The sequence below is a fragment of the Gymnoscopelus microlampas genome, assembly GCF_963454915.1.
Source record: "Gymnoscopelus microlampas genome assembly, chromosome: 21".
Classification (NCBI taxonomy): domain Eukaryota; kingdom Metazoa; phylum Chordata; class Actinopteri; order Myctophiformes; family Myctophidae; genus Gymnoscopelus; species Gymnoscopelus microlampas.
The window spans coordinates 12203987-12219960 of record NC_139958.1 but is presented as its reverse complement, the minus strand read 5'-3'; the positions used below and the strand labels follow the sequence as shown (position 1 = coordinate 12219960).

The window sequence follows — 15974 nt, the reverse complement described above, 5'->3', positions numbered from 1 at the left end:
TCTAAAGTGACACAGATGCGTTCCAGGTCTTAAAGGGTTAAAGGAGACATTAGATTAATGTCAAGTGGTACATTATTCCAATAAATGGCTCTGCCTCTATAAATGACTGCTTTTTTCACATGTCAACAACACACTACAATGCTGTAGCCTTGAAGGCGAGCGGCACAAGCATTTGTTATCGCATCGCTTAGATTGGCGTTCCACAAACATGGGGTCGCACGCAGCCAACTTTGGTTTGTGGATCTCTTACTTCCTTTTTTGCCCGTTACTAGATTTCTTTGGCCATTGCGTTTGATAGAAATGTTCTAAACATTTTCAGGACAAAATAATTTCAAGAAATCTAGCAGCTCTACACGTTGTGAGCTTGTACGGCTATTTTCCCTATTTCTGAAATAGGGCATATGGAGTGATTCACTCATAATGTATTTTTGATAGGGATCAGCGAGGCTCAAACTCATGAATAACAGCTTACTGAAACCTTTACCCTGCCTTACAGACAACTGATGCAGATGCTGTTATTGCTGGTATTTGGCCCTTTCCTATGGTTTCTGAATACATCCACAATCATCATACTCATCATAGCAGAGGCCATCGTATAACCGTCTTAATATTACTGATCCATCAATGAATTCACTGCTTAACACATTTCAAAGATGCATTTAATCAGGAGGTCGTTATATCTGTCAGTAATTAAATTTATAAAACAACAGTTTCTGCTTATAAATATTGAAGTTGTTTATCAAGAATCAACTGATCACATGAGTGGAAGTTGTTTAATTTCCTTTACTTTGCAATTATCCAATCTCTGAAGTATAGGCAGTTAAATGTTGCCCTGGGCAATGTTATGTCCTCTTCAGCACAATCTTAAGTGTCTAGTAATTCAGGGTTGTTGACGACTGCAGGAACGATTCTACAGGAATTCTTCTTTGCAATCAATGCCATCACCGATACTGATCTACTACTAATCCTACTGGGCTACGACTAGAAAAACTGTGAATCCTCACTCCATCAATTCACCAGTCCATCCATTTATCCATCCATCCATTCATCTATCCATTCATTCATCTATCTATCCATCAGGGGTCTTCAACAGGGGGTCTGGGACCCCTAGAGGGGTCCTCAGAGTTACTACAGGGGGGTCCGCGAAATCTTTGTGTGATGGGGGAACATTAGCCAGAAATAGCCGATCAACAAGCTCACAACGCCTCGCGCTGCGAGGCATTGTGAGGTTGTTGTGAGTTGTGAGCTTGTTGTGAGCTTGTTGATCGGCTATTTTCGGAGAGTTGGCGTAGAGGGAAAAAGGAGCAGACCAAGTACAGAGCGGCCAACGGTCAAGTTGACAAAATATTAAGGGTTTAAAAGGTTAACCGTCTGAAAATACACATTAACACAAATCCAACAAATTAATAGGAAAGATAATGCACGTCAAGTCTATGAAGCTATCTATGATATCTCTGAAGAAGTATAATATGCAACACAATCTTATACAATATGTAGTGGGGGTCCCTGCTTCATCTCTCTCTCAGCTAAGGGGTCCTTGGCCTGAAAAAACATTGAAGACCCCTGGTCTACATGTATATTACTTGCATCAGTCCATCTATCCATCCATATATCCAAGTTGTACAAAACGTGTTTCCTTTATTAAATACTAGTTTGTTTAATACTAAAAAAAATACTAGAATTGTAGTCCTGTTTTTTTTTATCCCCCCCATCATTCTGACCTTCAGCATATCCCATTAGCCAGGGAAGCTTTAGCATGCATAGAAATGAGACTTTAAGGATAGTTCTACCTGAGACGGAGCTACTGACTGACGACATCGATTTAAATTATTCAATGAAAGTCCTGCCATGTCCCAGAGTGACCTGTTTACCCACTTAACCACAAGTCTGTCCAGCCAGACAGCTCCTCCACAGTCTGCCAATGCTACAGACAGTCTGTACCAACGCCCCCCTGAATGTCCCGCACAGGAGGCTGTCATCTGTTTGTCATTCACGGACATATTATCTTCAAATACCTTTAAAATATGTTTTTTTAAATTTCCATTTCTGCTATGCAGCAACCTAGGTACTGTAGGCTTCGACTAATTTGGTTCCCAGTAGGAATTATTTACACCAGTGGTTCTCTCCACAAGGGTCCTTGAAGGGGTTCCAGGGGTCCCCAGATAAATTAGTTAATATCGCATTAAAGTTTAAGCACTTGAATCCTATATGTATCGGCATATTTTTATTTTCATCCCACGATTTTGCACCCCCTTTTCACCCAGTGCCAATTGTCTAAGTAATCCTGGGCGCTACACTCCCCCTGCCAGCCTAGGGAGCCCAGAGCCAAGCTCATGCCTCCTTCAATGCATGAGAGCCAACTAGCCTTCTTATCACCTGACAGGGGGGAGTTTCCCCGGTTGGACGTAGCACGTGGAATGAACACGTTATTCCAACCAGTTCCTTTCCCCTCCATCAGGCGCCCCGGCTATCAAGGGGGAGGCGGTATAGCGACCAGGATTACTGCATGTTTTTGTGAGGGTACCTACCCTAGGAGACACGGGGAGAACATGCAAACTCCACACAGAAAGGCCCTTTCGCCAACCGCACCTATGGTATGGGCACTGATGATGCAGAGGAGAGGACACGCTACCAGCGCCCACAGCGGGAATAAAACCTAGCTGTGAGGCGACCGCGCTACCGACTGCACCTGGCCACCGTGCATTTTCAAAAAAATCTTGAAAAGAATTCGCTTTTTTAATATATTTATAATAACACCACAAATCATGCATAGGGTGTCCCTGGCACAAAGGATTTTCAGTTGGGGGTTCGTGGTCAAATACGTGTTAATTTGGGGGTCCTTGACATGAAAACGTTTAAGAACCACTGATTTACACCCACTGCTCAAGGAGTAGGGGAGCTTTTTCAGCTCTTCCGATAAACAGACCGTTAGGCGGAAGCATTTTATTTAACCAGTATAAAACCAAATTGAGACTAAAGTCTATTTTACCAGTGTGAACTGGCAGAGATATTACACAGTTTACACAGCCAGAATAACAAACACAGGACAATACAAATGACAACCATGTAGCATCCGCCGACTACCCAGCTAGCTCAAGGAGAATAAAAGTAGAAAATAGAATTAGAGTTAAGAAGAACAGATCAAGAAAGAAACCAGTATAAAATTGGCTACACATCAAAGCAGGAGCAGCTACTGGTAAGTGTGCCCATGGTAATCCTGTTAAAACTCCTTAGAGAAATCAATGAAGCCAATTCGAATCTGGTCTGCCCCAAATAATTAAAGCTTCTTTTACCTGCCTTAGATTTTGATGAAGGCACGACATAGCGTAGGCCAAGAGATACTGTGTGGGCCAACACTCTCTCTCTCTCTAGAGACTACTTAACCACTGAACCACAGATATATTCTAAATTACTGCGAGAATAGCCTATCTACAAGCTCACCGACGCATCACAGCGCTATAATGACATGCCCAAGATTGGGAAGCCAAGGTTACTCTCGTCTCCTCTACGCAGGGAGGGTTCCCAAACTTTTCAGACTGCGACTCCCCCCGAAATAATCAGATTTGAACTGGGGACCCCCCACCCCGATAAGCACTTGGAATTGTAGGCATTACATTTTATTTTAGACTTCCACCCCAGTACCACCAGGTGATGGCCTCTTCTAGGGCCGCACGATAATATTAGGAATACATGCAATATGCGGTTACATTGTTGAATATTGCGATGACGATATTACTCACGATAAGTAAACACATATTGAAGTATACAGTCTTAATGTCTTTCTGCCTTAGGTTTGCTGCACACACAGAACCCAGACAATGAATAGCCTAGTGTATGCGCACACACACTGAAAAAAGAAGAAGATAGAAATGGATTATATTTCCATTTCAACAACATGGTTTTACAGAAAACATTACACCTGGCTACAGCTGCTATTGACAATGAATATGATTATATGCCACCAACTCAGTAATACAGTCTCTCGCTGCTCCTCTTAAAACATTTTCGATATATTGTGCAGCCCTAGCCTCTTCCTCCAACGGGGGCAGGCTCCGGTGCCTGGAAATACTGTTTTGCGAGTTGTCTTCTAAATGATGCAAAGCTATGTTGGTGCTACAAGTTGCCAATACACTTTGATCAGTTTTAATTTCAATGTTAAGACGTCTACACTTTCTTCAGTTTAATGATTAAAATAAATGAGACACTTATTTTGGAAGGGGGGAGGCTGAGTTTTGTGTCATCATTTACATCAATAGGTTAAAACTTGTTCATTAATAATTGACATCTTCCTGGTGTGCGGCCCACATTAGAGCCAAGCGCTTCTTCGACGACTAATTAATGTGCTGGCGGTCTGATGGCTGCAGACGGTGGCTTTGAAGAACAGAAGGATTGTTTGAACGGGCGTTTTTTTTTTCATCGGCATTGGCACAATTATTACATAATCGCCTAATCACGATTTATTTATATACTTTTTTTTTTTAAATGTTTCATATATTTTCAAAAACAGTGGAAATAGCACGTCTACAAGCTCAAAACGTGTCACGATGTGACACGTTTTGAGCTTGTAGATCGGCGTAACTGCATTGGGAACTCATTAACCCATTAAGACCTGGAACGCATCTGTGTCACCTTTTGATTTGAGCTAAAAAGCATTATTTTACACTTTGGTTATTCAAAAATAGCAGATATACAAGCTCATAGCGCGGCACCGAGTGCCGCGCTATGAGCTTGTAGATCTGCTATTTTTGAAAAATCATGAAAATGTGTGCAAATCTTTGAATATATATATTCTTTTAAAGCAAACATGAACTCAAATCTTTGCTTCTGGGGGTCCCTGGAACAAAATATTTTGAGATGGGGGTCGGCGGCCAAATATATATCATTTTGGGGGTCCTTGACATGAAAGCGTTTGAAAACCACTGACATAGAAACATACGTTTTTCAGAAAACCGGATTTAGAAGACATTTTGCAGAATTGGTTGGAACCTCAGGCCTCAATGGGTTAATGGTTATCCAATCCAATCTGTGTCATGGCTGTGTCAGAGTCAGAGAGAGAGAGTTGCGTCACGCTTTGATCTCGCCGCAAAGCGGGATGTTGCCTCCTGTAGTTCCAAACATTGGAACGTCCTCATTGAGAAAGAGAACTTCCGCATTCCATTCTTACAATGAGAGTCAACGCTAGAGTCTCACTCTCGTAGTTATATCATGCTGGTCAGAGTGACGTAAGAGGTCCCGCCCATTAGCCAATTTTAATAAAAGGATTAAAAAATATATATAAATAAAGTATAAATAATTTCAAGAAATCTAGCAGCTTTCAGGCATGAGTGATTAATTCGTAATGTATTTTTGATAGGGATCAGTAAGGCTCAAACTCATGAATAACAGCTTACTGAAACCTTTACCCTGCCTTACAGAGAACTAATGCAGATGCTGTTATTGCTGGTATTTGGCCCTTTCCTATGGCCTCTGGATACATTTCAGCTGCCATACACATCGTCTCTGTCGGGTGGAAACCTCATATGTCCAAAACTGTTACTTTTCTGGATTCAAATTCAAAAGCATCAAAAGTAGCAGATCTACAAGCTCAAAACGTTACTTTTCATGTGTTTTGTGTGACGCTGTAGCACGATCAAGTAGGGCGTTGATTTACGAAAAAACACAAAAAGTTAGAAAATGGAGATAAGAGGATTCTGCCCGACAGCAACACGTATTTATTTTAGCTTTCTCTTCTGGCTGGATGTTAGAAAAGGACTTTAAACTTTTTATTCCCTACAGTATGTGCAGAACGGTAGTTTTAGATCTAACAGCCAAGCACATTTTGATTGGTAATGGAGGGAAACAGCAGCTGAAAATTCACAGCTTAGCAAACTCTGTTTTTCACACTTATATAGCGTTTATTTTATGTAAAAAGGTAGAAGCTTAAATTTCACTAAGGTTCTTATTAAAATCGCTTGAGCGAGACTAAACATTACACATTACTTATTATCGCTTTTGCTTGAATTAGATATTATTGTAGTTGTTGGAGAGTGAGCTATTGAAGAAACATTCAACCTTGTTTTTTTTGCATTTTTATTGTTCAGATTATCACTCTTTCCTAGTGTTGTGGTTATTTCTGTTACACTACAGTGTCTTTTAATGGGGCAGGCAGTGCTCTTTCATTATGGCCTAACATTAGCATTTTTACATTATTTTATTGTTTTGCTACAGTTAGGTGTTCAATTTTAATAAAAAAATCCAAAATACAAGCTTTTGACACATTGTGAGCTTTTAGATATTACTTAGATACTATTTCGCACGACACTGTTGTACTATAAAAAATAAATATTCAAACATTTGCTTCTTGATTATTCAATTAATCAAAAATGAAATCAATAGAATAAGCGCTAAGCAGATAATCAACAGTCGCAGCCCTAATTACAGTTTTTTTATTTTAATTAAAGAAGTGCTGTATAAACAATTCTTAAAATAACACACTGCAATATGGCAGCCATCGTGTTATGCAACACAACGTAAACAGAGAAAAAAAGAGTTCTGTCTTGATTCTGCCAAAGGTATTAGCCACGACTAATCTGTTAAAATCACTGAATAATTAAAAACCGCAAAGCCAAGCTGGAGAGATTTACAGTCCTGCATGGGGAGTTGAGGACAAATACAACTTTGAGGTGATTAAATATTCTTTCCTCCCAAAAGTTGTACTTTAAGGTATGTTCACAAAACAAACCGGGCTGGAACCTTGTATCTCCGAATTTCAACTTTTTAATGGGTTTTTGTTCTTTCGTAAATGAATGCCACTTCTTTTCCGTGTCAGCGTGGCAAAAACAGCCGATCTACGAGCTCACAGCGCATCACATCGCAACGTGTTGTGAGCTTGTAGATGGGTTATTTTCGCTATATTTGAAATATTTTGAAAATGAAATGCAGTGGATTACATACATATTCAACCAATTAAACGTATTAACCACTTTAACCCCAGCATCCATGGTTAAGCTCACAACGCGACGCGATGCACTGCGACGCGTTGTGAGCTTGTCGAACGTCTATTATACAATAACAGAAAACTGAAAATACACTAGCTTAGAGCCCTACTGGACTCCGCATCAACCATATGGGGTTTAAGTGGTTAACAAGAGTTTGCGACTAAATAATAACTACATTGGATCCAATGGAACACGGGTTCTTTTCTTTTCCATTTCCTGGAAAGCTAACGGTTTCCGACATACAAGGTTTCCTCCTGACCACGACAAAAGGGAGACCGCTGCATTGTTTTCATGTCATCAGCGCCTTTTAATAAGAAAAAGAAAACAACTTTTCTGTGCTTGAAGAAGGCAGCTTGGCCGCTTTCCCATAGGGTTCAAATGTAACAGCAGGAAAAAAAAAGCTCCTGGGGGAAAAAAAACTGTGTGAAAAACACAGTCATTAGTGAGTCATTTCTTTAATGTTACATGAAGGAAGGAAGATGCTTGGAGATAAGCACCATTTCTTGGCTGGACATAATAAGGGCTGCAGCTAACTATATTTTCTATATTTCTAGATATATTTACTATTATATTAATCTATTGATACTTTTTTTTTGATTAATTCAATAATCGAGAAGGGTGGGTTATATACAGTATGTATGTATAATATATATTGTTTGTCTTTATTTATTTTTTAAATAACGCTGGGACCCCAGTCTACACTGTAAAGTACTCAGTGCTATTTATCTCTGAGAGTGTACAAATTGGACGGTTCCATTTGTACACTCTCAGAGTTACAGACCCCTAAGGCTAAAGAGTCCATTATGGACCCATGAGGGTAAGCAGGAGACTTGTTGTGAGCTCGTACCGCAAGTCTGCTAGCCTGATTATCAGACTGAAGCTGCGTGGAGCTTCAGTCTGACATTGGCTCCATGTGTCGGCGATTACAAGGGAGAGGGGATTAGAAATTCCCTAAACCAATCCTAAGGGATCCCCACGCCCACCTCCGACTCTCATTGGACAATACATTTTGTACCGGAGAAGTCCTAGGTTCACATTTACGACACCAGACCAAGAGGCAGTCCACTCAGAGAGTGGGCGGGGTCTATGGTATGAAACCAGGCTATAAGTCTGCTATTCCCGGCGTGGGACACCGTTGTACGACATGGAGAATAACATTTTGCAGACGTTATATCAAGTGCATATATATACACACACAGCTTTTAAACTAAAAGCTCCAAAGCAGCCAGTTCCACATTATAAAAACAGCAGAGGGAAGTGCACAGTTGGCCTCATTTGAATGCAGCTATTGAGCTGTTAAGTGGAGGCATTAGTGATGCAGCCAGGTGCATTTCCATCCAGCATGTAAACACCACCGTTCGGTACACCTGGCTGTCGGGTTCAACAGCCAAAAACCCAGCGCTCTGCTCACGTCTCCATAATGACACTTTTCTCCCAACTCTATATCGTCGAAAAACGTAAATGAAAGTAAAAGTACCTCAAATTTGCACTTTTTTTTTTTTGCAGTAATAATACTTGAGTATGTACTTAGTTTACTTTCCTCTGTCGAGCCAGAGTGTTGACTCACACAATTTTCGAATGCTTTCGTCATACAGTCTGTCTATCTATCATACTGTCTGTCTATCTATTATACAAGACATACAGTCAGTCTATCTATCATACAGTCTGTCTATCTATCATACAAGACATACAGTCTGTCTATCTATCATACAGTCTGTGCAAAGGAAGCGCTGAAAGCGATCCTACTCTGTGTGGAGTTTGTATGTTCTCCCTGTGTCTCCTAGGGTAGTTAATACCCTCACAAAAACATGTACTAATCCTGGTCGCTATACCGCCTCCCCCATGACAGCCTTGGAGCCTGATGCAGGGGAAGGGAACTGGTTGGAATAACATGTTCCTTCCACGCGCTACGTCCTACCGGGGAAACTCCCCCCTGTCTGTCTGTGCAGTCGTGTATATTTGTCCTACGGCAAATCAAATTAGTTGAAGCATACATAGCTTGCTGCTTATCAGAAATGCAATGTCAAAATTAGCTTTTCAGCATATTTTAATGAATGGAAATGACGAACAGATGACAGGTTCCTATCTCAGATTTCGGCAGATGTAGTTCCAGACTCTACATAGCATTCGGAGATACTTTCCGCAAGTGGATGTTCTCTCCTAAATGTCCCCTCTGCATCATACCTACCTTGTTTATGTCCCCCCTGCATCATGCCTGCCTTGTTTATGTCCCCCCTGCATCATGCCTACCTTGTTTATGTCCCCCCTGCATCATGCCTACCTTGTTTATGTCCCCCCTGCATCATGCCTGCCTTGTTTATGTCCCCCCTGCATCATGCCTACCTTGTTTATGTCCCCCCTGCATCATGCCTACCTTGTTTATGTCCCCCCTGCATCATGCCTACCTTGTTTATGTCCCCCCTGCATCATGCCTACCTTGTTTATGTCCCCCCTGCATCATGCCTACCTTGTTTATGTCCCCCCTGCATCATGCCTACCTTGTTTGGATGCACGGCTCTCCTCAGGTTCTCCATCCATTTGTCTCTTTCTGCTGACGAACGACAGGAGAAGCATTTGCTTCCTGTGGAGGTGGTTACCTGCCACACACACACACACACACACACACACACACACACACACACACACACACACACACACACACACACACACACACACACACACACACACACACACACACACACACACACACACACACACACACACACACACACACAGTTTGACAATTGCATCGCTTGAATATCAAACAGCAGTGGTGGAAGAAGTACTCAGATGTTTTACTTAACCACCGACACAAAATAGAGCTAAGGTGGTTAATGCACGTTAATAATCTAAATCTGTAAAGCAAGTAGCAACTAGTAGCTTAAGCTGTCAAATTGAACTGGAGTAAAAAGTACAAATCTGTCTCCGAGATGTAGTAAAGTAGAAGTATCACAAGATGGAAATACTCAAGTAAAAATGTATCTCAAAATTGTACTTAAGCGCAGTACTTGAGTAAATGTACTTTAAGTTACACTCCACCAATTGGAATAGAGTTTGACAGTCACACCTCTTGAATATCAACCAGACAGAGAACACAACGAAGGTCAAAAGATAAACAGTGCAGACGTGCTTTAAATCCACTTCAATCCTAAGTGCTTAAGAGGACCGGGGTCCCCCAGGGGTCTATAACGGGCCCCCTCCTTTTCCCCTCTACACCAAATCTATTCGCCGAAAACAGCCAATCTGCAAGCTCGTTGTGAGCTTGTAGATCGGCTATTTTTGCCAAAATAGGGGCAGGGCATTAATTCACACCCCAAAAAAACATTTAAAAAAAAGGTTGGAAATGTGGAGATATGACGTTTCTGCCCGACAGCAACGAGAACCCCTAAGGCTACGTGGTAGAAAATGGAAAATGGAAAAAATCTATTTTACCGTTCCGTTTAACGATGAAACATTGACAACCTTTGTGTGAAACTGCTGATGGGTAAAGTGCACAACTTTTATTGAACAGAAAGCAATACGTATATTGCTGTTATGCCGTTTTATTTGTGAAGATATTGACATAAAAACTTGGACTGGACATATACTGAAATGTTATGGCCACAGTCAATTCCTTATTTGTAATTGTATAGTCTGTAAAAGGTGGTTGTTCATGGGGGTGTTCACTCTCCATTCCGACATCTCACCACTCCGACTAGTGGCTTCCGCGTGCGGTTAGGGTTAGGGTTAGGGTTAGGTATAGGCTTCGTCAACGTCGGAAAGGCGACATGTCGGAAAGGAGAAATGCACCCGTTCATGGGGCCCTGATAGCCGAGTGGTTAAGGCGCGTACCACTGACACTGGCTTTGATGCTTGACAGCGCGTCGCGGGTTCGATTCCCGGGCCCAGCGCTCTTTGCCGAGTGTCACTCCCTGTCTCTCTCTCTCTCTCTCTGTTTCCTGTCAATCTCCACTATACCAGTGCTTCTCAACCTTTTCAGGCCATGACCCCCCAAAATAATCATATGTGAACTGGGGACCCCCCACCCTGACAAGCACTTGGAATTGTAGGAGTTGAGGCATGTTTGATTCGGTTCCGCAGATAAAAACTGTGAAAATATCTGATCTACACGCTCACAACGCCTCGCATTGCGACGTGTTGTGAGCATGTAGATCAGCTATTTTCTATTTTCTTTTCTTTACACTACCTCTTTCTTAGGTAATATGTTTGACGATTTTTTTTTGTAGTCTGTTGATTACTTTTGACGCAATGAAAAAATCATTTCAGGTGTAAAAAAGGTTTTAAAAGTCCTTAAATTCTCACTTTAGAAATGTGCCCTGTATACACTTATGCTGTATGTTGGTTTGTTTGAAACACATGAAACACGTTAATGGCACTCAATGAGTTAAGTGAGAAAACAACGTTGCAAATTAAGCTAATCATGTGGGGGACCCCCCTGGGTGTCCCAGCCCACAGGTTGAGAACCAGTGCACTATACTATGAAAATAAAAGGCAAAAAGCCCCAAAAATATATGTTTTCAAAAAATGAATTAATTCATAGCATAACCCATTAGGAGAATTATTTTACACTTTGGGCTATTCAAAAATAGCTACATATATACAAAATACAATAGCTACAGATCTACAAGCTCATAGCGCGGCGCCACAAGCTTGTAGATCTGCTATTTTTGAAAAATCATGAAAATGTGTGCAAATCTTTGAACATATATATATTTTTAAAGCGAACATTTTTAACTCAAATCGTTGCTTCTGGGGGTCTCTGGAACAAAATATTTTGATGGGGGTCTTCGGCCAAATACATATAATATATGTACAGTACATATAATGTACAATTTTGGGGGTCCTTGACATGAAAAAGATTGAGCACCACTGATATAGAAACATACGTTTTTCAGAATACTGTTGAGATTTAGGAGACATGTAGAATTGGCTTCAGGTCTCAATGGGATAACATGCTAAGCTAACGGTCTCCCTCCCCTCACCTCGAAGCAGAAGTCCTGGCCGAGGATGCTGCTGTGGACGGGCTTGATGATGACCTCCTCCTCCATGCTGAGGTCCAGGGCTTCCACAGCACTGCTGGGGCAGAGCAACGACTCGTGGGAGCGAGACTCCTTCAGCCTCGGCATCAGATGAGATCTGAGAGGGAGAGAAAGAGGAGAGGAAGATGAGTCACCCTATTTAGATTAAGAAACCTTGTATCTCCGTATCGGTGGCTGTCGGGAAGAAACCCTCTTATCTCCATATTCTAACCTTTTAGTGTGTTTTTTTTCTCGTAAATTTAACGGCTTACATGATCATACTACAGCGTCACACAAAAGTAGCAAAAGTAGCAGATCCACAAGCTCGAAGCGCGGCTCATTTTGAACTTGTGGATTGGCTACTTTTGCTACTTTTCAATTTGAATCCTGGAAATTAACAGTTTTTGACACCCATTTTTTTTCACCCGACAGAGACGATATTCAACATTCTATGTTTTTTTGTTGGGAGAACAACACACACACTTGGGAGAACATCAACATTTTAGGACAGCGATTTTATAAATGCCCTTTTTTCTTGTTGCCACTTTTAACCCTAACCCTGAAGTCGAAAACAGCAGATCTACAAGCTCACAACGAGCTGCGTTTCGAAACGTTGTCAGCTTTGTAGAACTGCTTATCTTCTGAATAACTCCCAACCCTAACCCCTAACTAAACCTTACCTCTAAATGTCCAATCCTAACCCCAATCTTTTCCTGATTGAAACCCTAACTCTATCTTGTTTTAACCATAAAAAAAGACCAGGGTAATTCTCCTTGCAAATGTCCTATTTCACAAATTCTGCTATACTTGTGGGGACATTCGGCCCTCACAAGTATGGTAATACAAGTACACACACACGCCATCTCAAATGGCAAGCTTGTGTTGTAAAATGACACAAAACGCGGTTGTAAGTAAAAGGACATCGTCACAGGTGACAGGAGGACACAACTCTCATCAACAACTGACGAGCCTAATTTATCATAAATTAGGCTCTGTCGCACGGCTGAGAACGGCCGAGAATAGCCGACCTACAAGCTCGCAACGAAGGCAACGCGTTGCGAGCTTGTAGGTCTGTTATTCTCAGACGAAGCATGAATCGTAGAATGTCAATTTGCATGTTGTCACCTTTGTGCTAATAATCTCTCAAGGCAGATTCTGCTAACAGCAGAAACTGTCAGCACTCAGCACCACGGCTGCCTTAAACATGTAGTGTTGTTGTTAGTAGGAATAAACACAGAAGCACCCAGGAGGAAGTGGACTAAGAAAGGGGAGGAGCCAAACCGAGTTCCTGTTTTTTTTTATAACCAAATGGGTTCCCAGATTGTCTTTGTGGCTACGCTAGGGTGGTTCGGGGTTATGATACCGACATGGAAACACAAATAAATCACTTTACTGAATTGGGTTTGTGTCATTTGTTCATACTTATGAAGGCCAGCAGTCCAAATAACGTCAATAAATTAAACAGAAGTTCATGTGGAGCCAGAGTGTGCTTTTTACAGTGTCATACCACCCCAATTGCTGAGTCATGTTTTGCCCAGGTTAACTGATGAGATCAAAGCATTCAGTGACATAATTTTCCAATTCATGACACAGGGTGAAGGTGAACTAACGATGAGTGTCACATTCAAACAGTGACCCAAACATTATATTAATGGCGCTGTAATTAACGTTCCAGGGCGTACCCAGCAAGATTTGGCACTTCAAAAATAGCATATGTACAAGCTTGTACATCTGCAATTTTTTTATATTAAAAAAGAAAAAACTTGAAAGTATTGGTTTTTTTTAACACAAATCTTCTGTTCTGGGGGTACCTGGCACAAAATATTTCAAATGGGTGCCAAACAAATATCAATTTGGGGGTCCTTGACATGAAAAGGTTTGATAACCACTGTCACAGATTGACGACTGACATCATAAATTACTGATGTCACAGGCTGGTCACATGAAGTCTGAAATCCACATTGGAGACAAGTCAGGGACATTGCTTTATATTCAGTATGATTATTATTATTATTATGACGTTGTCATTGTTGTCTCTGCCAGAGGTGGAGAGTATGTTTTCGTCTCCGTCCTTCCGTGTGTCCGTCCGTCTCAGCCAAGCTAACATTGGTCAAGCTTCACGTGACACGTGACAATATGTTGTCACCAATGCTTTGATTGGCTAGCGAGACGCATGATGACATAAAAACCTATAAATGGCAAATGTGCTTCAAAAAATCATTTACATTTTTTGAAGCTAAGCTAACATTGGTCAAGTGACACGTGACAATATCTAACTATATAAATGGCGAGCGACTTCCGCACCCTAGGTGCGACACCCCACAGCTCTGTTATCGAATAAACAACGCACCGCCAGACCACATGTCGCCAACTGACTCGCCACGGCGGCCGCGCTGAATTTACGCGTCGCGTAGGGGACCTCTCATTGCTCACTACACCTTTTCCACCGCGCAACATAATTAATTCTACTCACCAAATGTCGGACAAAACGGAAGGGGAGGCAGCTTCGTACCGTTTACCGTGCACACCACCGACACCGCACGGCGACGGGTTTCGCCGAAACAACACGAGCGGCCGCCATTGCACTCTGCCCATGTCCTCCACAACAGCACACACACAGCTCCTTTGCTTCAACCCCCACCCCCTTCTTACGTACCTCCTTTGTTCCACCCAGGCCGTTACTTTCACTTCACTCATGTCTCGATCACAATATGTCCGTCCTTCACGTGCCATGTTCATCCCAAACACAAAAACAAACAGCCACCGCCACAGCACAGCACGCTGCCCAGGGTAATTTGGTAAACAAACCTGCCTAGGTTCATGACACCACAGGACTCGACAGTGATGTCATCATTATGCAACCCGGAAGTACAAATACCAAGGATAGGTCAGTGATGTCAGTCGGGTTGCCAAGTTTGCTGCCAGGTTTTAAAAAACAAGCGACAGAAACAAGCAAACCGTGCATGAAAAAAACTAAAACTGCCGAAGGGGTCCGCCATGTTCCAGGGGGGTCCCCGGGGGTCCCAACACTCACAGGGGTCGGCGGACCACCAGGGGGTCCGCGGACCACCAAAGTAACAATCACTATTAACATTTTTTCCAACTTTTTTTTTTTTTTTTTTTTTCCTTTTTGGACACTTTCACTCCGGCGATTTGGGTACCCCAATATACACGCACCCACGCTGGGCCCCGTGCGCGGCTGGGGTTGAGGGGGGCGTAGCCCCCCGAAACTCTAGTGTGATATAAATAGGTAAGACAGTATTAATCAGGAATAGTACTGGCGGAGACCTGTGCTCCGAGGAGCACATTTTCTAGTTTACATTGTTATTGTTGGCACAGTCGCATGATGCCACATCACAATTTTGCTGCTTCTCTGACTGAGTGACAAATAAACCCTCTTGGGCAGGCGGCTTGGGCGGACACTTAGTCCAAATATGGAGATGACTGGCATCATAGATTGGCCTTCAAATAGGCATCAAGTAGGACTCCACTCCTCAGACGGGTTCGGTCGCAATCGATGACACTACGAGAGGAATTTGCCGATTTCCTATAACGGTCAGACAGGAAGGAAGCCGTTGAAGATCTTGGGAAGCTGTGTGAAATGTTTCACTGGGCCATGCATCTGAAAGGGGGTCCAAATAGATCCTTTCATGCTGCTGTGTCAGTGGGGAACAACGTGTACTCCTTTGGGGGGTTCTCTAGGGAGACCTACAAGTACAGCCTGATTGATGTGCATGTCTTCGACACTGTGCTTTTGCGTTGGATGACGTTGCCCCTAGTGACATACGGAAGAGAGGGTCCCCTCAAGGTTCCATCCATGCGCTGTGGCCACATAGCTGTGCTGATAGGTGATACCATCATCTACATATTGGGGGGGGTTGTGAATATGAAGGACAACCACATCATTGGGGACATCTGCAATGTTCTTTATGCATTTGATGTCGACACCCACAGATGGTCCACGCCCAAGATTTCTGGG

General features: G+C 42.3%; 1 protein-coding gene across 1 annotated transcript in view; it reads right to left on the bottom strand.

The window, feature by feature from the left end:
- The window catches only part of LOC311038338 (disabled homolog 2-interacting protein-like), a 214846-nt gene that overhangs the window by 72387 nt on the left and 126485 nt on the right, over positions 1-15974 (bottom strand). The window contains exons 4-5 of the mRNA XM_084047804.1: positions 11960-12113; positions 9476-9574 (exon numbers count right to left, since the gene is read on the bottom strand). Coding sequence (XP_083903930.1) covers positions 9476-9574; positions 11960-12113 — 253 coding nt within the window. The remainder of the gene's footprint in view (positions 1-9475; positions 9575-11959; positions 12114-15974) is intronic.